The following is a 20276-nucleotide window of genomic DNA, read 5'->3' as shown; positions in this document are numbered from 1 at the left end:
GGGAAAGAGTAGTTTTAATTCTGAAACCTGACAAAGACAGTTCAGGGAAGGTGGAGGATCTGGCTGTACTGTGTGGCCTTGACCTGTCCTCTCCTGTTTCTGAGCTTCAGTTTCCCCAAGAATAAGGCTTTGGGCTCCAGGCTCCCTATGTTTCTCCAGACCTCCAGACTCCAACCCCTCCATGCTGCCTATCTCCATCCCTGCCTCCCATCTGGGGGCATTTGTCCTGAGGCAGGGCCCAGGGGCCTGGGAACAGCCCGGCCTGGCACCTACTTAGGCCTCCATCCTCCTGGCCACATGGCCAGGCTTGCAACTCGCCCCCTAATTGCCACTGCTGTGCAGAAAGGAGCAACTTCACCACAAATTATTTTGTTCTAAGAGCAGGACAAAAAAAAAAAGAGAAGCCAGGAGGAATGGGGGGAAGAGGAGAAAATTGAGAGTAAGGCTTTGTGCGGTGTTTTAACCCATGGGCTGCTGGTGCTGAGTGGGCAGTAGGGCAGGGGCTCTAGTGACACCTCACCTGCCCCCCAATACCTCTGTCAGATGATGGAGGCCCTATCTCCCACCACCAACCTGTCACTTTCAGACCTTATCTCTCCCCATCACCCCATCTTGTCTTTCATCAGCTACCTCTCCCACTTTATCTCCCCCTCATTGGCTCCTCTCTCTGTCCACATCCCTCTACTTCTGCACAGCCTGGTGGCAGCGGTTCAGTTGTGGTGGCCCAGCCTATGACCTCTGGTAAAGGGACCATCTCAGGGCACAAACCTCCTGGGTACCTTGATGGACATATGGACCTAGCCAGACACAGAGCCTGGACAGGTCAAGGCCACACAGTACAGCCAGATCCTCCACCTTCCCTGAACTGTCTTTGTCAGGTTTCAGAATTAAACACACACACACACAGGGGTTTGTGATGCATGCGCATACTCGTTTGTGCACACACATGTATATGCACACACCCCAAGACCCCAGTCATGAACAAAGACACCCATTGAAATCTGCTCTTAAGACACATACAAACCCCAGGCTGTGTCTAGGGGCCCTAACGTCACCCCACCCCCAACACACAGGCACTTGCACACAGATGGATGTGTGTTGAGCCATACCATGCCCACATGCACAAATTCAAACTGTCATATTTATACCCTGCATGCACATGTGCATGAGGAAGAGGGAGAGCAGATCCATTCCTCCCACCTGCCTCTTCTTCCTTGGTACCCTCCCCATATTCTGTGCCTTGAGTGACAGAGGAGCCCTCAGGGGTGCCCAGAACTCCTGCTAGTTTCTGCAAACACCCTGGGGCAGTGCCAGCAGAAAGGAGTATAGTTGCCTGAGCTGTATGGAAGAGCAGCTGTGTGTGTGATGTAGGTGTGTGTGTGTGTGTGTGTACATGCATGTGTGAGCATATTGGTATGTGGATATGGGATGTGTGCTTATTGGTTCCATCTCCCCCCACACCATGCCCTGCCCTCTGGTGCTTGTAGCTACTCTGAGCTAGTCATGGCAATGCTGCTTATGGCCCTCAGAGGGGGGACACTAAGGCCCAGAGAGTGACAGGCTTACTCCATAACCACCAGCCCAAACTGGAAACCCATCCCGGGTGTAAGCTGTGGAGCCCATCCATGAGGACTACTGGGTCCAACCCCCAGACACTGTCCATGCTCCCTCAAGGTAGCCAAAGACAGACTTGGGATAGAGGCTGGCTGAGGTGAACGTGTAGAGGGGCTATTCAGGAGTCATGGCATGGGAACACTGGACCACACGAGCCTCACCGCCAGTATCTGCTTTCTTCCAGATCTACAAGGACAATCGGAACCTGTTTGAGGTTCAGGAGAATGAACCTCAGAAGTTGGTGGAAAAGGTGGCGGGAGACATTGAGAACCTACTGGACAGGAAGGTGCAGGCCCTGAAGGTAGGCGTGTGTGTGTTGGTTGATGAGGGTCATGTGAGATGGCCATCCACTTTAGGGCAATGTCCCTCCCCGCCCCACATGATCACACAGCCCTCTGAATTCAGGTTGAGCTACCATTGGCAGGCTGTGCCCATGTGGACTATGGGTAGCTGTGGCAAGATGATTGTGACTGGAGTAGGTTGTAGGCTGCAGGTGGGGTGAGCTGGGGTCTCAGAGGCCTTGTGCAGGCCCCACCCCTCCCTCCTATTGGACCTGGAGTTCTCCCATTCCTCTGTGTCCTCCAGCCCATCTGTGGGTGAGGCCCTAGGTGAGCACTTGACCAAGACAATGACCTGCTGCTGGTGGAGTCTGCCTCTGAGGGAGACAGGAGGGTGGGCTTCAGGCTCTGATGGAGAGGGAGTATGGAGGGGCCCTGGATGCCCCACAGAGAAGGCTTTGGCCATGCAAGGCTGGGGCTTTAGCCCTGTTCTGCCCATGACCTTAAATGTTTCTCTGCTCTACTCTAGACCTCAGTCTCCCCATCTATACTCAGAGAAATTGTACCTGTCAGCTCCTGGCTCCAAGGCACTGTGTGGTTCTGTGGGGTGACAGAACCCACTGAGCTGTGGTGAGCAGATCTACAAAACTGTCAGACCCTTGGCACTCAGGCCTCTCAGAGAGAGCAGGTGGGAAGGGGCCTCTGGAGTTGCAGAGTGTCCAGGGCAAGTCATAAGATAAATGAAGGAGGAGGAAGATCCAAATGCCATCAGATTAGAGGCCCAACTTCAACTACCCTTGCCTATGACAAAGATATTATTGTTGTTGTTAGACATAGTGATCATATGTACAACAGAGCAAAACACTGCCCATTCCTGTGCCATCCTCCCAGTTGTTGCCATGCTTGAACCCATCATGGCGCCTGCTGTGTCAATCCATCTTGTTGAGGGTCTTCTCCCTTTTTGGTGCTCCTCTACTTTACCAAGCATGACATCCTTCTCCAGGGACTGGTCCCTTCTAACATTACCAAAGTAGATGAGGCAAAGTCTGGCCATTCTAGATTCTAAGGAGCGTTCTGGCTATACTTCCTCCAACACAGATTTGTTCGTTCTTCTGGCAGGCCATGGTACATTCGGTATTCTTAGCCAAAACCATGATTCAAACACATCAGTTCTTCTGTGGTCTTCTTTATTCATTGTCCAGCTCTCACATGCATATGAGGCAATTGAAAATACCATGGCTTGGGTCAGACACACCTTAGTGTTCACCTTATGTCAAAGGTAGGTGAGTCCAATAAAAAAATGGAGTACTGATACATTCTACCACATGGATGGACTTGAAAATATAATCACTGAAAGAAACCAGTCACAAAAGATCACATATTATATGATCCCGTTGTATGAAATGTCCAGAATAGAAAAATCCCTTGAAACAGAAAGTAGATTAGTGGTTGCCTAGGGCTAAGGAGGGTGGGGTGATGGATAGGAAGTGCCTGCTAATGGGTACGTGGCTTCTTTTTGAGTTGATGAAAATGTTCTAAAATTAGATAGTGGTGATGGTTGCACAGCACAACTCTGAATATATTAAAAACCACTGAATTGTATACTTTAAATGGATGGGTTTTATGGTATGTGAATTATATCTCAATTAAACTGTTCAAAAAAAAAAAAAAAAGGATGAGAGTCCACATTAGCCATGTTCAGGCTCAGGCCAATATCGTAGACCCCCACCACATCCAGGCACCAGGATAGAGCCAGAACCCCTTCCCTAGGAGCTGGGCCCTGCTGTCCTCCATGGAATCCTCTGCCTACTCTGTGTGATCCAGGGTCATGGACTAGAGAAAGACTGAAATCCTGGGGCCCAGGACCCTGAAGAGGTGGACCATGAGGACCTCCCACTCAGTGCAGACCCAGAGCTGGACCCAGCTTAGCCCAGCAAGCAGGACTTCCTGGTGGAGAGTGTGGGGGATGCAATTGGGGAAATGAACTATTGTGGGGAGAAAGCAAAAGTCACGCCTTCAGTAGGGAAAGCAATCCTACTGGGGTTTCCCCTGATCATAAGACGTATTCTGATCATCTCACCAGGCCAGCACATCACATCTCACCTCTTTGCCTTTGCTGGAACTGAGCTTTCTCTTGTTCTCTGTCTCTTTGTTTCTCTCTCTTCCCTCATTCCTAGACCCCTCACTTGTAAACCACTTCCTTGATTTGCTGCCCTCCTTTCATAGTTTGGAAAGTTCAGGCCACCAGTCGCCAACTTGCATTGGGACAGTGATAAATTGGAGAAGGATCATCATCCTTCAGGCCTGCTCTCCACCCAAGTTTCAGACCTGGTCACCTTAGAGGGAGTTGCTGAGTGGTGACAGGGACAAACACCCAGTCCGCCCTCCACACATGGAGCTCAGTGCCCAGTCCTGGTTATGGTTACTTAGGAGCCACGGGGCTGGAATCCCTCTGCCAGGCACTTTCCCCTTCTGAGGGTAATGCTCAACCCTGACAGGTGGGTGGAGGGAGGCAGCCAAAGACCTGGAGTCCCGGACCCACCTCTCTTCCTGCACCCCACAAGCTGGACTCTGCTCAGTAAGGTTGCACAGTTGTCTGAGTTCTTTGCACTGTTCTTCAGCCCAGCCCATGGCCTGAAACATAGTTGGCACTAAATACCAGTTATTTTCATTGGGAAAAATGATGGGGGAAAGTGTCCATTGACTGAGCACTGACTGTGTGCCAAGCCCATCATACATCATTCTACTAACAGCCATGGGAGGGAAGCCCTGCTACCCCTACTTCACAGATGCGGGCACTGAGATTCAGAGGTTCCATACAGCAGGTCCAGATGTGGCAAACTCAGAATTTGAACTAAGCTCTCTCTGACTCTAAACCAGGCCCTTGATTCCCCATATTATTCCTGAGGTGTGCACAGAGTCTTCTCAGCCGTCGTCTACTACAGCACCCCCTGGCTGCAGAACCTGGAGATGTACCTGTCCACATCCCCAGTAGGAGGGGAGAATTACCATCCCCCTCTTGGGTCCTAGTTGTTCAAGATGCTCTTTGGTCTTAATTATGTTTTAAATTTGCTTTTAATCAAGTTCTGGCCCTTTTCTCTTTTCCTACATTTGTCTGCAGCCTGAGTGTATGGAGGGAGGGGTATTGGGGAGCTAGAGCCCCCACTCCATTGTTCCTCTTCTCCCTGGACCCCATCCAGTAATCCAATTTAAATCCCTTTGCTCTGGTCTGGAATTTTAATTCAAGACTTGGAAGGAGGGAGCTGAGCAGTTCAGGCTCACCAGGACGGAAGTTCATTGTCTCATCTAATCAGGGACAATCAGATGTTTGTAACGAATTTCTGCAAACTGCATAGGCTAGTTTATGGGACTGAGAGTCAGGCAGGAGCAGTCAAGTCAGGGAGAGCGGGGCTTGTACACTAGCTACCAGCATCCCTAAGTCCAGGAAATATACTAGGGTCTCAGCTTCAGAAATGTGGAGGGGAACCTGCCTTTGAACTTCAACTACTCAAGGAAATGGGGCCTCTGAGCCAGAGTTCATACTCAGGATCTTGTGTCCCAAGAGGTGTAGGGAGGTGTCTAAGGAAAAAAGCCAACAGCCTTGTGGCTAAGGGGTAGCAGAGATGAGAAGCCTGGGGCAGAAAAGCTGTCGGAAGGCAGCGCACAATATTGATGGAAATTTTGGCACTGAGGCAGCTAGAGGCCAGTTCAGAGCTGGGTCCACTGATGCATTCATGGGGGTTAGACATGCAGTTTCAAGGGCTAGCCCAGGGTAGAAGCCTCAAGAGTATTTGCAGAGCAGATGACAGGACTGTGGCTCTGGGTTCTAGCCAGAACTCAACCCCTAGCATCTGACTCTAGACCAGAGTCTCTCTTGAAAGTGCAGTAACGGTGGACAGACAAGCAAGGGATTCTGTAGTGTTGTTGGCTGCCTCCACCTATCATTCTCTGAGCAATTAAAAAGCATTTATGTGGGACTGGCAGTGGCTTCTGCCTCCCCTCCATAACAAACATTAAGAGATCTTGACCCCGCCACTTTCCCTCTCTTGAAAGGAGCCGCAGACACGTGGAGCCAATTAGGCGCACGCGTGGGCGCCAAGGGCCCGAGCAGCCTTTTCTCCCTGATTGCGGTGTTTACGACTGATTATTCTCCCCTCACCCAAACAGCGCTGCTGCTTCCTGGCAAGATGCCACTGCCACCCAGAGGAGCCAGCTGGGGTCCCTAGGGATGGAATGAGCAGAGAATTAGTGAGTGGGCATTTGTTGAGCACCTATTATGTGGGAACCCTTGTGACCCTCCACCTGTGGGAGGGGGCAGCCAGAGAACCGGCCAGCAAGGAAATAATGGAGGGACTTGGGTGGTGATAAGTGCTCAGGAGAGATGGGGCAGCATGTTGCAGTAGAGAGCACCACTCAGGGGCCTGGTGGAGGAGGTGGCCTGAGGAAAGGTGAACTGCTGTCTGCTCCTCATATACCCAAGTGGCCTGGGGATAAGCATACACCTGGGGCAAAGACATGCTAGTCCCAGAAACCAATGGGGGTGGAGATGGAGACAACCTCCCTGCCTGTCTTCCCATCAGGTAGCTAGGAATCTGGAGAAGACCTCTCACAGGCCTTTAAGCTGTGCTGGCAGGGCAGGGAGCTGGCCTCCCTAGGAAGGTCACAGGAGACACAGCAAAGATGAAGTGTGACTGGGGTACGGGCAAAGTGTCCTCAAGTGAAACATACCATCCATCCTTCATCTTCCCCCACTTGCTCGAACTAGTGGTGGTCAGATGAGGGCCTGATCAGGGCTAGCAGACTTCAGAAAAGTTCTTGTCAGAGATCTGGGGTTGGAATTCCCCCTGTGGGACAGGCATCTCTCCTGGGTCCTCCTCAAGGTGCAGGTGGTTTCTGGGCCCTCAGGAGGGGTTAGAAGAGCTGTGGTCATTGCCTAGCATCCTAGCCAAAGGAAGGTTCTCAGCAGACTAGGGTGTAACATCACTGAGGCCCACAGAGCCTAGTGGATGAGCCTCACACATAGCCCACCCTGCTGCTGAGTTCTCTGGAATGGCTGAAGGTCAGAGAGAAAAGGCTGAGTACAGCCATGTGTCGGGACAGGAGGCTCAGTATCCCACTGGCCCCAACCAGCACTGCCCACCTGCTGTGGGGACACCTTGGCTGGAATACCCAGGCCCCAGTTTTACCCCAAAAGGGGATGTCTGACCCACTTCTGCTCAATGGCCCTGCCAGCTGTGTGTCATGTAAGCTCCACCCAGTCTCCTCATTTGGTCCCTTGCTCACTAACTCATTCAGTAATCCTTCTCCACTGCCCCTGGCCTGGCCTGGCCTTGGGTCAGGCATGGTACCAGTCTCCACTCACTGTGAGGCAGAATTCCCATTTTACACATGAGGATACTGGAGCAGCCCAAAGGTTCCCACATAATAGGTGCACAGAGACTGAATGACAGCCCTGGTCAGTGCCTGGCTGAGATAAGGTCACAATCCCCCATACTTGCTATGGCTCCTGAGTCTCTTGCCCTTTCCAGAGTTCCCAGAGGTTGGGAGGAAGCAAAGTGTTGCCAACAGGGGCAGAGGGGAAGCCCAGGCTGGGAGAAGGAGAAGGTGAGGATGCACCAGGCAGAGAGCAGAGCCCAAGCAAGGGCCTAGAGGTAGTACTCAATTGGGAGATACTGGAAAGCAGCCAGAAAGGGCAGCAAACCAGGTTAGAGTGGTCCCCAGATGCAGGCCAGGAGCTGTCGCCTGTGCTCCCTTTTTAACACCTTGTGCCCTGCGCACCACAGGAGGTGGAATCTAGGCCTTGGGACTGAGGTGGGGGCAGGGTATCAGCCAGATGGAGGAAAAATGAGCCTGGGCCCAAGGGAGGTACAGTGGGCTCCCCTCCCCAAAGATAGCCTGTTGAAGGAGGATCCCCTCAGCTTCTGCCCACCTCCCTGGGGTTCCCAGTGAACAAAGGGGGTGGATGCTAGGAGGCAGAATGAAAAGGCCTGTAGATGCCACAGGGACAAACCAGTCTAATTTAGGATCAGAGGAGAGAGGAATTTAATTGAGTTTTAATAGCATCTGGCCCTTTGTTCTGAAATCCTCATGTGCGAGGGCTGGGAGAGGGTGGTCAGGTTGGTCCCTACCCTCCAGGGCCTTAGACTGCAGGGAACCAGACAGCAGGCTCTGTGGTCTCAGTATTCAGAACAGCTCATGCGGGAGGGGTGAGTCCTAGAAGACAGCCTGGAGGAGGTGGTGTTTGAGCTGAGCGTTGGAGATGGAGTGAAATTCCCAAAGGTGGAAGGAGTAAGGGAGGAAGGAAGGCACCCAAGCAAATCTCCCACCCTGAGCGTTGGCCCAGCAGTGAGTGAGCAGAGCTGATGCGGGCTGGGTCTGCAGGGGTGAGAGCTCTGTGGGCCTGAAAGCAGCCCAAGAGGTGCAGCCTGTGCAGCAGCATTTCCACTAGAACAGAGAGGGGGCGGGGAGGTGACAAGGACAGGGAGGGACAGAGCTCACCACCTGAATTTTGGGGTAGTAGCTGCACATTTGCAAGCAAGACTCCGTTATGGTCCAAGCAGCATGGGAGTGGCCAGTCATCTCTCTCACTCCAGTTTCTATGGTTTAAAATACGTATAAGCAGTGCCTCCACTGTGGCAGTGGGTGCCTGTGGGGTAAGTGAGCCAGGCTCACGGGCTGGTGAGTAAGGCACAGTGCCACGGGCACTGGGTGGTGAGAAAGACCCTCTGAGGCCCCTCATGGAACCGTTGGCTCTCTCTTCCAAGCCTACACCTGGAAGCTGGAGCAGGCTCAGACACCGAGGTGACCCTAGGCAGGGTTTCCTGGAAGAGGCTGCATGACCCTGGCTCATCACATCATGGGATACCAGAGCCTCAGGTGCCTTTGCTTTCTTCAGCCTCTGTTTACTGAGCTCTGAGCACCAGCTGTGTGCAGCCACTGTACTAGGTGCAGGGAACCATAGGAGTAGACCTGCAGAGCCCCTCCCTCAAGGGGTACAGATGCTGACGGTCACAGTGATATGATCCATATGACAAAATACATAGCCACAGTGGTGAGCCAATAGGGGCACTGGGCCAGGCCTAGGAGAGGGACCTTTGCCAGGAACTTAGGTGAATGAGGGTAAGGAAAGAGGAGAGTTGACAACAGAAGGAACAGAAAAGTGCAAAAGCCAGAGGTAGAGGGAGTGTATGAGAGTCTACATATTCAGGGTTTCTGTGTATTCGTGCATGTATATGCATTAGTGAAGTGGGGGAGTATTATTGCCCACTGGTTGGCTCTGTAAAACATGTGCACAGGTGCACTTTGAGACAGGTTTCAAAGTAGAAAGGCCTACGTGGACTGTGTACATTGCAGGCACCCCTCACTGGTGTCAGCAGAGACCTCATCTGTTGACCGCAGCCCACATAGTCCCCTAGCCTTATATCCCAAAATGAGACCTCTAGCCACGATTCCCCCTGAGACAAGTATAACATGGCACATGGTGCACCTGAGCGGGTCCAGAGCACTGAAGGTAGCCAAGAGTGAGGGATCTCCCCGACTACTGTGCTGCAGCCCTCACTCCACACTTGATCAGCACCAAGCACTTGGTAAATTTTTCACGTTCTCTGGGCTTCAGCTTCCCTACCCTTACAGTAGAAACAACAAGTGTAGCCTCAGAGATCTGTCATCAGAGTTTGCACTGGGCTTTGGTGACATTGATTCACAAGGAATGCTCATGGAGGTATCTTATGGGACAGGCACCATGGACAGGACTGACCTGTGCTTCTTTGGCCCTGCCCAGCATATGGATCAACCCTGGGCTGCAGGACCTCACGTCAAGCTTCCCTTCCTGGGTGCAGGAATGGTAGGACTGACCTTGTCAAGGCCCAGTCCCCAACTGCCACCTCTGTGGGCCATGCTGACTAGGCTGCTCAGTGCTTCCTGCCTCCTGGCACAAGACTTGGGTCCCTCATTTGAGAGGCTGGTCACGGTTGTTGGCCCTTTGTGCCAGCCTCCCTGTGTTTGCCTACTCTGTGCCTCTGCGAATGGGAGTCAAAGCATGTTTGCTGTGTCAACACCAGCTGGAACCCAGTTATGAACAGCCGAGAGCATGAGGTCATATCTGCCAGCTGCCCAGGGTTCAGTTCCTCTCTGGGCAGGCAGTAAGGTTGATGGGTGGATAGGCAGCCCTCACCTATACTCCACCCATTCATCCCACAGGACCACAGGACATGGGCCAGGTAAGTATCTGGAACCAGCGAATGCAGTCCCAGATGGGGAGCAGGACTTAGAAAGGGCCAGCAGGGAGCTCAGTCTTCCCCTGGTGCAGCCCATGGGGTCTTCCTGGCATAGGTGGCATTCAAGGCTTTGAAGGCTGGGTATGGAGCTTCCCCATCCCCCCATGCAAAATCACTTTGATGTCCCTGAGCCCCAGCACCAGCCATCTCATTCCCTGCATTCCCAGTCATCAGGCCCAACAGCGTCCAAGGAGAAGAGGCCTTAATGGTCAGACAGATGAATAAACAGTGTCAGGGCAGGTAAGCGGGACTCCAGGAGAGCACCTGAGCAGATCTAATTGATGCTTCTCATCCAGGTGTGAGCATAGGTGGGGCAGCCACAGCCCTGGGGAGGGCAGAAATGGGCAGCTTCTGGCTGGTGTCTGGCATTGAGAACAGAGGCCCAGAGAAGAGGAACTACTTTCCCTAGGCCTGGACAAGAACCTGAGTCCCCTCATTCCATGAAGGCTGTTCTACCACCTGGGGACTGAATCATTTGGCCACAAAGCAGAGCAGGGTCTCTGAATCCTGTTTACTCCTGGGATGAGTAAACAGGGTGACTCCCACTTTATCAGTACACAGAAATGGGTGACTTCCTGAGGAGACAGAGGCCTCTAAGGCATGGGCCAGGTGGCTGAATCAAGAGGTAGAAGGACCAGATGAGGTTGCAGCTATACCACTGACACCATACCACATGGCCTTCGTTGGTGATTTCCTTTCTCTGAGCCTTTGTTCCCCCATCTGTAAAATGGGACAATAAGAGTCCACCTGGTAGGGTTGCTGGGAAGATCATCTGAGCTTAGGTGAGGCCAGACCATCTTCCTATGCAACCACAGTGCCCAAAGGCCACAGAGCTGGCAAGAAGGGCACCATAAGGTGGGAAGCAGATGTCCCCTCCCACACCCCAGTCAGCAAGGAGAGTCTAGAGGGGCCTGTCTTGGGCACAGAAGGAATTTATGGGCATGTGAACAAAGAAAATGAACCCATCTATGCTCAGCCAATGGGCAGCAGTGACAGCCCAGTTAATGATATGGATGTGGCTCAACTGTGCTCTGTCTCAGAGCATGCATGTTGGGGCCTTACTGTGAGTGACTGTGCCCCCGCCCTAGATACCAGCTTACGGTGGGAGAAGGGGAAGAGCCTTGTGGGTGCAGGTATGCTCCTTCCCCTGTGTATGTGGGGCAGGGGGAGGATGTCTGTGGATGTGAGCATGTATGTTCTTGCATGCATACACAGGCCTGCTCACTTTCCTGAGGCTGCGACTCCCATGTAAGCTGGAACCAAGCTGTGTGACTGTGGCATCCATAAGGGCGTTACTGCTCCCACACCCAAAGGCCCAGGCAGAGACACCAGGGTCCACCATCCCACGATGATGACACTGACCTTTCCCAGCCACCCTTATGCATACCTAGGCCTCCTTTATATCAAATATTCTTTGGATAGCCTCATCCCCCTGTGTGACTGCCATGTAATTAGCTCATTTTGCAAAATATTGCATCTGTCATATTTTTCCCTCTGGTTGTTCTTTTCCCAGCAAAGGGTGGGAGGGGATAGAGTAGAGGAAGATTTCTGGGCATGGGACAACCTCACGTGTGAGCTCTGCCCCCACCCCCCGCTGCACACAGGATACCCCACCCCCAACACATATCCCTAGTACAGAGTCTGGTGACCAGGAGGAAAGTGGGCAGGCCAAACGGCATCCAAAGCCTGCCGGATGCCAGGAGGAAGGAATGGTGCAGGCCTGACTGAGCCCTGCCCCCGGAAACACACACACACACACACACACACACACACACCTGCTCACCCCTAGGGACTGCTCAGGCCCGAGCTGAGCACAGACTAATTTGATACTAAGTGGCATTGCCCACCCACAACCCCGCATGTGGTAAGCATGTATGTGGTGAACAGGCTGGCAGTGAGTAAGGGGCAAGGGGGCAGCACTCTATGGCCCCTCTGCTTGGCCATGCATGGATGCCATGCAGCAGTCCTTGGTTAATAAAGCCCCCATGATCCTCACTACCAACTATCTTCCCACCCTCACCTGCTCAATAAGCTCCAACAGCTGTGGACAGCCCCAGATTCCCACATTGTCTCTCCCACCCACCCACAGAAGCCAGGGTGTGGCCCAACTGTGAGGTGGGGTCTGCTTGGGCAGTGTATCAGGACAGGTCACACATGGTGCCCTCTGATGGGTCACCTGTGGCCCAGCTCCAGCCAGGGGAGCCCCAGGCCTCCTCCTCCCTAAATGCAGAATCATGGGCCCTCCTGACCCGTAGGGTTGGTGCCAGGCAGAGGGAGCAACCCAAATGTTTAAGCTGTTTTAGCATCAGAATTCAGTGCTGCCTTGGCCCAGCCACTGCTGCAGAGCCCCCATTCTACCTCCCTCCACCCAATTCCCAGATGGAAAACCAGAGGTCACTGAGGTGTAGGATCTGGACAGAGTCATCAGTGTCACCTGACTCCCTGGCTAGAGCTTGCTATAGCTGTGGACCCTAGGCGGCTACAAGGGCTGGGCTCTGAGTGTTCAGCTGGTGTGGCCTACTTTTCCGCTGCCCCCACCTGTCCCCCCACTTCCCCACCTTCTCTTGCTGCAACTCCCTCAGGATGTGAATTCTCTTAAACTTTTAATTAAAAACATTCTCCTTTCTCCCCCAAAGGTTTGCTTCCCTGTGATTTTCCTCTTAGAAGAAGTGGGGGGAGTAGCAGGCAAGGAGGTAGGGACAGACCATGGGGGACCTGGGGGAATGAAGGCATGGCCCAGGCTAGCCACCCTCTGCCCTGTGCCACCCTCCCTGGCTTCCCAGCTCTGCCAGGAAAGGCATCTCTGAAGGCCCCAATGCTGGGTGTCACTGCCAGATCCCTCCCCTCCCCCATCTAATCACTCAGGACTTTATGACACGTGCTGATTAGAGACAGGTCAGGATTTTCCACATAGAAGGAACCTCTTGATTTCCCAGGAGAATGCCCTCAACTCCGGCAGCCTTGGGTCCACTCCTGAACTTTGGGTCACAGGTTGAGGAAGTGACCTGTAGGGTTCCTGTTCAGCCAAGATGCAGCCCAGGGCCTCAAGGTCACCAGCTGGGTCACAGATACCTCACATGTAGAATTCTCAGCTCAGAGCTCAGGGCACAAGGCCAGGTCCTGGCTCATGGGCTCCTAGTTCCAGGAATATTAAAGATAATAGGTCCTAAAGTATACAAAACCAGAACATCATCTCTAATCAGGGGGCGGGAGGGGCCCTGGCCCAGCCTCTCCTTCCCTAAATGACTACCCATTCACCTGTCCGTCAATCTATAGGGAAACACCACCATGTCCTCCTTCAGGGTTGAAGCCACTAACTGGAAGTTCTTCTTTGCTCCAGACCATGATCTCTCTTGAAGTCTAAACCTGTTCCCTTGGCTCCTCCTCCAGAGAACTGCCTGGCCCTCGTGGAGAATATCAAGATGCCCCAGAGAAGGGGCAGCAATGGAAGCACTGACCCCATGGGGCTGGAACAGGGGCTCTTCCTCTACCTGTCTCCTGATACTCTCAGAATTTATCTACTTTTGGACTCCAAAGCAGCCCTACTTGGTCCCAGGAGTTGTCAGGGAGACATCCCGCAGAAGTGGGTGGTATAGCAGGGCCTGGGGGTGGATGAGATTGAAATTGGCTGAGGAGAGCCAGGCATGCCAGGTAGGGGCACAGCATAAGCAAAGGCAGAAGGAACTTTGGGCAGGACACTGGTTGGGAGTGGGGGCAGTGCAAGGATGAGGTCGAAGGGAAAGTGGGACACCTTGAACCCTCCAAAAAAAAAAAAAAAGCAAACTCACTGCCGTCGAGTAGAGTCCGACTCTGGGTTTCTGAGGCGGTATCACTATGGAAGTAGATTGCCCAACCTTCTTTCTGAGGAGTGGCTGGTGGGCTTGAACCATCAGCCTTCTGGTTAGCAGTCAAATGCCGTAGGCACTATGCCACCAGAGCTCCCACCTTGAACCCTAGGCATAGGAATTTAGACTCCAGGCATCAGAAACCCCAGCAGCCTTTTGGGTAAGGCAGTAGAGTTATTCATTCACTTTACAAGCAGATGGTGAGCACACCTACTGTACTACGGTGCCTGTGTCCAGGCCCCAGACAGTGCCCACCTCCCCTGCAGATAGATGCTCTGGGGCTCTGGGGGTGACAGAGTGGGGGTGGTCATAGGGGAGGAGACTGCATATTCCCATGGAGTAGGGTCACAGCCTCTTCTTGCTCTTCCTGCCTCTGAGCACTGCCATCTCCTCCTGGCTGGTGCCTCCTCAGACCCATTCATTTCCAAACCTGATGCCAGTGGGGTTGGGGAGCTCTTCCTCCCACAACAACATGTCTTGATGCTCCCAGACCTCATCATGCCAGACTCTACCCATCTACCCATTCCCAGGAGCACACTGAGTACCGACTGTATGCCAGGCCCTTTGCTAGGTGCTGGGGACTCCATAGTGACAGAGGCAGATCTGACTCTCCTTGGGGTCTTTGTGGTCCAGATGAGAGGCAGAAGATAGTAAGTAATGTGAACATGTGTAGTCGGGTGTCAGAGGAGCTTCAGAGGACAAACACAGCAGAGAGGCAAGGAGAAAGAGGATTCAAGGGAAGATCTCAGGACACCACCCCCACATCCGCAGGGGCAAACCCAGAGCCTAAGCAAGGTGAAGGCAGCGAGGAGGAGGACACAGACTTTCCTCCGGGCTCAGGGTCTGAGCCCCATCTCCCAACCTGGGCCACAGCTTCCTAAGGGTCTGGGAGTCTCCCTTCCCTTTTCCCCAAACCTGCCCCTGCTGGGAGCCTGAGTAGACAGAAGCCTCCTGCAAGAGGCAGGGTGCAGCTCTGCAGAAGCCTATCTGTGCCAGCTGTAAAGCTGCCCCCCTGTCCAACAGGGCCTGCTGAGTGATGCCTGTGAACAAGTGGTGAGTGCTTGTAGAGGAAGTCCTAGATCTTCTTAGCCTCTTGCCACCCTGAGCCACTGCTGATGTCAGCAAAAGAGAGCTCCTAGTGCCCCTTAGAGTTTACAGCAGTGATGGTTGGGCTTACTTTGGCCAAGGGACACATGGAACGTGTGTGTATGCATGCATGCACACAGCACACGCACGCGTGCACTCACATACATGCTAAAGGAAGGTTGTCTGTGTGACCAGGGTGTGCATACCCAGTATGGTTCTGGTGAATATGCATACCCATGTGCATGGCTGATGAGTAAGGTGGAGTCTCCATGACAAAGCCTGAACTCAGCACTCATGCATGTGTGGGAGAGATGTGTGATGTGAGCTAGAAGAGTCTGAAGTGCTGAGAGTGGGAGAGGAAGAAAAAACCCACTGCCACAAGCCTCCTGCTATACCAACTTGTGTAGGCATGCTTTGAGCACCCATAAATGTGTATATGTACAAAGCCCGTGTGCACATGTCCCTTTATCCCTGACTACAACCACACAAGCAAGCACACCCAGGCCTGTGCCCCCATGTGAGCACACAGATAACATGGGATACATGTACATGTGTGCATCTTGGTCTGTGTATGTACACATGTGGATATATTTATTACTTCTTATAAACCCCCTGTCACTCCTGTGTGGGCAGCCCCATCACAGAATAGGGGCCAACTGAACTAAGCATTGGGAGGCAGGAAGCAATTGCCGAAATAAAGGAGGGAGGAGAACGACATCCCAGGCAGAGGGAATGGTAGGTTCAAAAGCATAGAGCTGTGAGTATTATAATAATCAGAGACATGTATTGATTCCCTGTCTTATGAATTTCAGCATCTATGTAGCCAAGGGCCTTTCATTCATTCATTTTATTCATTCATTCACAAAATAGTTATCAAGTGCTGGATGCTATGATGACTGAGATAGGGGAAAAAAAAGTCTCTGTCTCAGGGAATGCACAGCCTGCTGGGAAATTACAGGGCAGGGCAGTGAAGTCCTTGATGAGGGGTATACAGGCACTGAAGGAGCCTTGAGGAGTGGCCTGGCAAGACTGGGGCTCATTTGTTGATTTGTTGTTGTAGTTTATCAATATTTGATTGGTACAAACTCTTCAGAGCTGGGAGAGCCCTTGGCAGTCCAGGTGCACATCTTTTATTTTATCAGTGGCAAATCTGAAGGCCTAGGCTCAGAACACACATCTTCAGGGTGCCTGTTTCAAGAATGCAGTTGTATTGAATAAAGCAAGGCTTGTCCCTAGCCAAACCCAGCCCTGGACTCACAGGATTTGGTCCTTTCTGCACAGCACCTCCTGCAACCCAGAGGTGGAATTGCAGGTCCAGGAGCCAACCTCTTCTGGGCTCCCTCAGAGCAGCTCCATGTCCTTCTCAGGCTGGCAGTAGTGTCTGAGGATCTTGTTGGACCTGCCTTTTGGCCTCAGTTTCCCATCACGGAATGGAGACATGATTCCTGGCCTGCCTGCCCTAATGGCAGTTGAAAGTGAGGAGTGCTAGCTCCCGTGATGCTGCTGTCCAAGGCCTTACTGCTGGGGGGATGTTGGGCTGCTCCCCATAGCAACAGGATGGATAGCTGTTTTCCCCTCCTCCTCGATGACTCTCAAGCTATCCGTCACTTACAAATTCTCTTTATCTCTAAATAAAATGATTTGTTAATTTGAGTGAGTGATCACAGGCGTCCGAGCCGTTTTCAGGCCCGGGAACAGCTTGTGGGCTCCCGGAGCCCCTCGCCGCCGGCCTGGCGCAGACTTGGAGGGGTTGTTTTCTATTTAAATGTGAATTGAATGAGGAGAAAAATGTTTCTCTTGGCAATTCCATAGGAGCTTGCGCTTCTGACAGATGTTGGAGTTTATTATCCCATCGGGCCAGCATTTTGTCGAGCAGAATTGCTAATTATTTCAGAAGCCCAGTCACAGCCGAAGAGGGGAGGGAGGTGGCAGGCGTAGCTTTGGGCATCATCTGTAGGCAGGCAGGCACTGGGATACTAGACCCAGCCTGCCACCCCTTTTCTCCCCATCCGGGATCTGCAGACATTTTGGGCTAAGGGCTGCCCTCACCACTTGTTTTTTTCTGCACGGAGTGCCCTGGAGGAGGGAGTAGGTCTGTTCTTGTCAGTGCTGCTTTGACCTTCTGGTATGGACTCTGGGAGGTCACTCTTAGGGTCTTGAATTGCTTGTGTGTATAATGGGTTCAGGGGATGGAGGATGAAAAAAGACTCCAGAAAAGGCAGTGTTTTTCTCTCTGTGTGAAGCCTAGATCATTAACTATAAGGGCCTGGGAACGGACTGTGCTTATGCAGTGGTCGGGCTGGGTGTCTTTGTAAGCAGGGGCTCTGTGCAAGCCTGTGTAGGTTTGGCATGACTGTGCTTGCATGTCACAGGCCACCTCACAAGCCTGCATGTTTCTGTGTGATATTATCTGTGACTTTGTGACACATGGCTTTGAAATATGGCTCTGTCCAATTCTTTCTGTCCCCAGTCACTTGACTGCAAGGTGAAAGCGGTCTTAGAAGACAAGTGGTCAAAGGAATAAACCCCTGGAAGGTTGGGCTGAGGCTTCTCAGGGTGCTACTCAGCCATAGGCAGGATGATGCAGATTTCAAGGAGCTCCTTGGTGAATGGGCTAGGAGAGTGGGTTTTGTGGTAGAGATGTGGCCCTGGCATCAAGATTCCTGGTCTCCCAGTCCATTCCAGCCCAGGAACCTTAACTTCACTTGGGGCAGATTAGAGCAGGGCAGGAGGGCCAGCCTCCTCCAACCCAGATGGGGACCCCAAGATTCCTCCAGGGCTGGATCCCAAAACCCACTGACTCCACACAGCCCCAGGTCATGCACTTCAGAAGCTGTATTAATTGTCTCTGACCCCAAGAAGACAGTTCCTTCTGCTGCAGCCCCTGAGAACAAACCCCCACCCCCAAGAGATTCTCCTGCCTCTGTCCTGTTCCTTACCTCCGTCTCTCCTCTCTAACTCGGAGGCAGGGCCCTGGATGCCAAGACTGCCACTAGGCTTCAGCACTTCACGCTTGCCCCCCTGCTTTGGTATCCTGTCTCCTCCCCTTTCCGTTTCCCTTCCCCTTCCCCACCCACATCCTCCACCTTCTCCACCCCACCCTTACCAGCTCCTGGCCTCCGGAAGCATGGCTTCCTGGGTTTAACACAAAGACAGCCACAGCAGCTGGGCAGGATTTTATAACCCTAATTAACACTGGATTCCCTGGGGTCCTGGCTCTAGAATCCTGATGCAGACTGAGACTAACAGTGCTTTAGGCAGGGAGAGTCTACCCTGTTGCCAGTGGGGGCAGATGGGCGCTCAGTCAGTCCACAGCAGCTGGTCCTATGAAGGTGACATGGAGCCGGCAGCCTTGTTCTCTCTCTGTTCAAATCTTGGGCCCTGACAGCTGCCCTAAGGGGGACTCTGGGGAGCAGGGGAGAGGTGCCCAGTCGTCCCCAGGGTGAGTGCATGCCAGGCGTTCTGATTGAACGTATGTCCCTGAGAACCGAGCCCTCTCTCTCCTCTGGATAAAACTCCACCGTGACATCCTTCCATTAAATAGGGCATGTTCAGAAGAGAAAATTGCTACTATTTTCCCCTTTTACTTCACTGTCATAAAAAATTGATCCCATATTGCATCCTTATTTCAAAGAATGAGCTAAAAAAAATAAAATAATAAAATAAAAATTCTCACTCCTCAGAGCATCCACTGTATCAAGCTTCCCACTCCCTCCATGCACGCCCAAAAAAAAAGAAAGGAAGGAAAGGAAACCCAGACCCTGGAGGGTGCAACTGTCAGTTGTCTGGAATGCACAGGACCTGGGAGCAGGCGGGGGGGAGGGGGGGTGCACAAGATGTGGCACATTCAGAAGGGGATTTCGATCTGGTGAAATGTGGTAGAAAATGGGATAATTGGGGGAGGTTAATTTGGATCTAAATGGAGCGATTCGTTATCTCAATAAGAAGCGTCTAGTTTTCCTGGGAGAAGGCTGCGCCTGCCAGATGCCAGCCGCCTGCTGGTGGGTGGTGGCTTGGAGCAGGGCCCCACATCAGTCTAGCGTCACAGAGCAGCCTGCCACAGGACAGGGGGTAGGGACAGAGGCTGGGAAAACAACTAGCCTGACACTCTACTGTGTGTTGAGCCTCCTGTCTCCTATCCAGTGTTCCTTCCCACAGGTCTAACTGCTGCCTACTGGAAGAGGGGACACAGTTTAATTTGCCTTATTCCCCAATTCATTTGGCAAATTGTTGAACAGCTCTTCACACAAACACCAAAAAAAAAAAACTCACTGCCATCCAGTTGATTCCAACTCATAGTGACCCCCTTTGGGTTTCTGAGATGGTAAGTCTTTATGGAAGTAGATTGCCTAGTCTTCCATCCATGGAGTGGCTGGTGGGTTTGAACTGCCAACCTTCTGGCCTTAGGCACTATGACATGCAGTAAAATATAGGCATATATAGTAAAATACATGAATATCAGGATCAGACAAAAGGGTCAAAGTAAGCAGCATCAGGCCAGGCTATTTGAGTGTTCAGGTTGACTCTGAGCCTCCTGGCAGCAAAAAGAAAAAGGAAGATCCAACTCAAGCCTATACGACTATGAGACCAGAAGAACTAGATGGTGCCTGGCTACCAATGTCAACCACTTGGAAGGAGATCTATGTAGGAGATCCTGGATGGAGAGGGAGAACAATGTGGAACAAAACTCAAAATCATTTGGAGAAAAAAGGGGGGGGGGCACCAGGTTTGCTGGTCTGAGGGAGCCTGGTGGAACCACTGAGACTATGACCCCTACCTGCCCTTCAGGTCTGGAATTGAAACCACGCCTGTAGCTTCCAGCCAACAATAGACAGGTATATGAGTTGAACATTTACCTGAGGTAGGTACACTCCTTGGAAAGAACAATCATGGGAGAAAGAAGGGCTGCTTATGCACAGGGAGACAGCTCAGGGGGCAGGAGTGCATGGAAGGACGGACACAGGGAAGAGGTAACTATAGGGAAGAAATGGGAGGGGAGCTGTTGCATTGTGGTAAATTGTGGTCAATGTCATGAGACAAAGTGTATGTGAACTGCTGTACGGAAAGTGAATTTGCTCTGTAAATTTTCACCCAAAATCACAATATAAATTAATTATTTAAAGCTTGACTTGGGCCCATTCTGTCATAGTTTAACCTGGCCATTATATATATTATAT

The 20276-nt window shown here is 52.2% G+C and overlaps 1 protein-coding gene across 1 annotated transcript in view; it reads left to right on the top strand.

The window, feature by feature from the left end:
* Positions 1 to 20276, top strand: part of CACNA2D2 (calcium voltage-gated channel auxiliary subunit alpha2delta 2) — a 159399-nt gene that overhangs the window by 84439 nt on the left and 54684 nt on the right. Inside the window, exon 3 of the mRNA XM_007952009.1 lies at positions 1799 to 1915. Within this exon, the coding sequence (XP_007950200.1) occupies positions 1799 to 1915 (117 nt within the window). The remainder of the gene's footprint in view (positions 1 to 1798; positions 1916 to 20276) is intronic.

Source organism: Orycteropus afer, unplaced genomic scaffold, assembly GCF_000298275.1.
Source record: "Orycteropus afer afer isolate SDZICR_OR568_19922 unplaced genomic scaffold, OryAfe1.0 scaffold00323, whole genome shotgun sequence".
Classification (NCBI taxonomy): Eukaryota; Metazoa; Chordata; class Mammalia; order Tubulidentata; family Orycteropodidae; genus Orycteropus; species Orycteropus afer.
The sequence above is the reverse complement of the archived record's forward strand: the minus strand, read 5'-3'. Positions and strand labels throughout refer to the sequence as shown.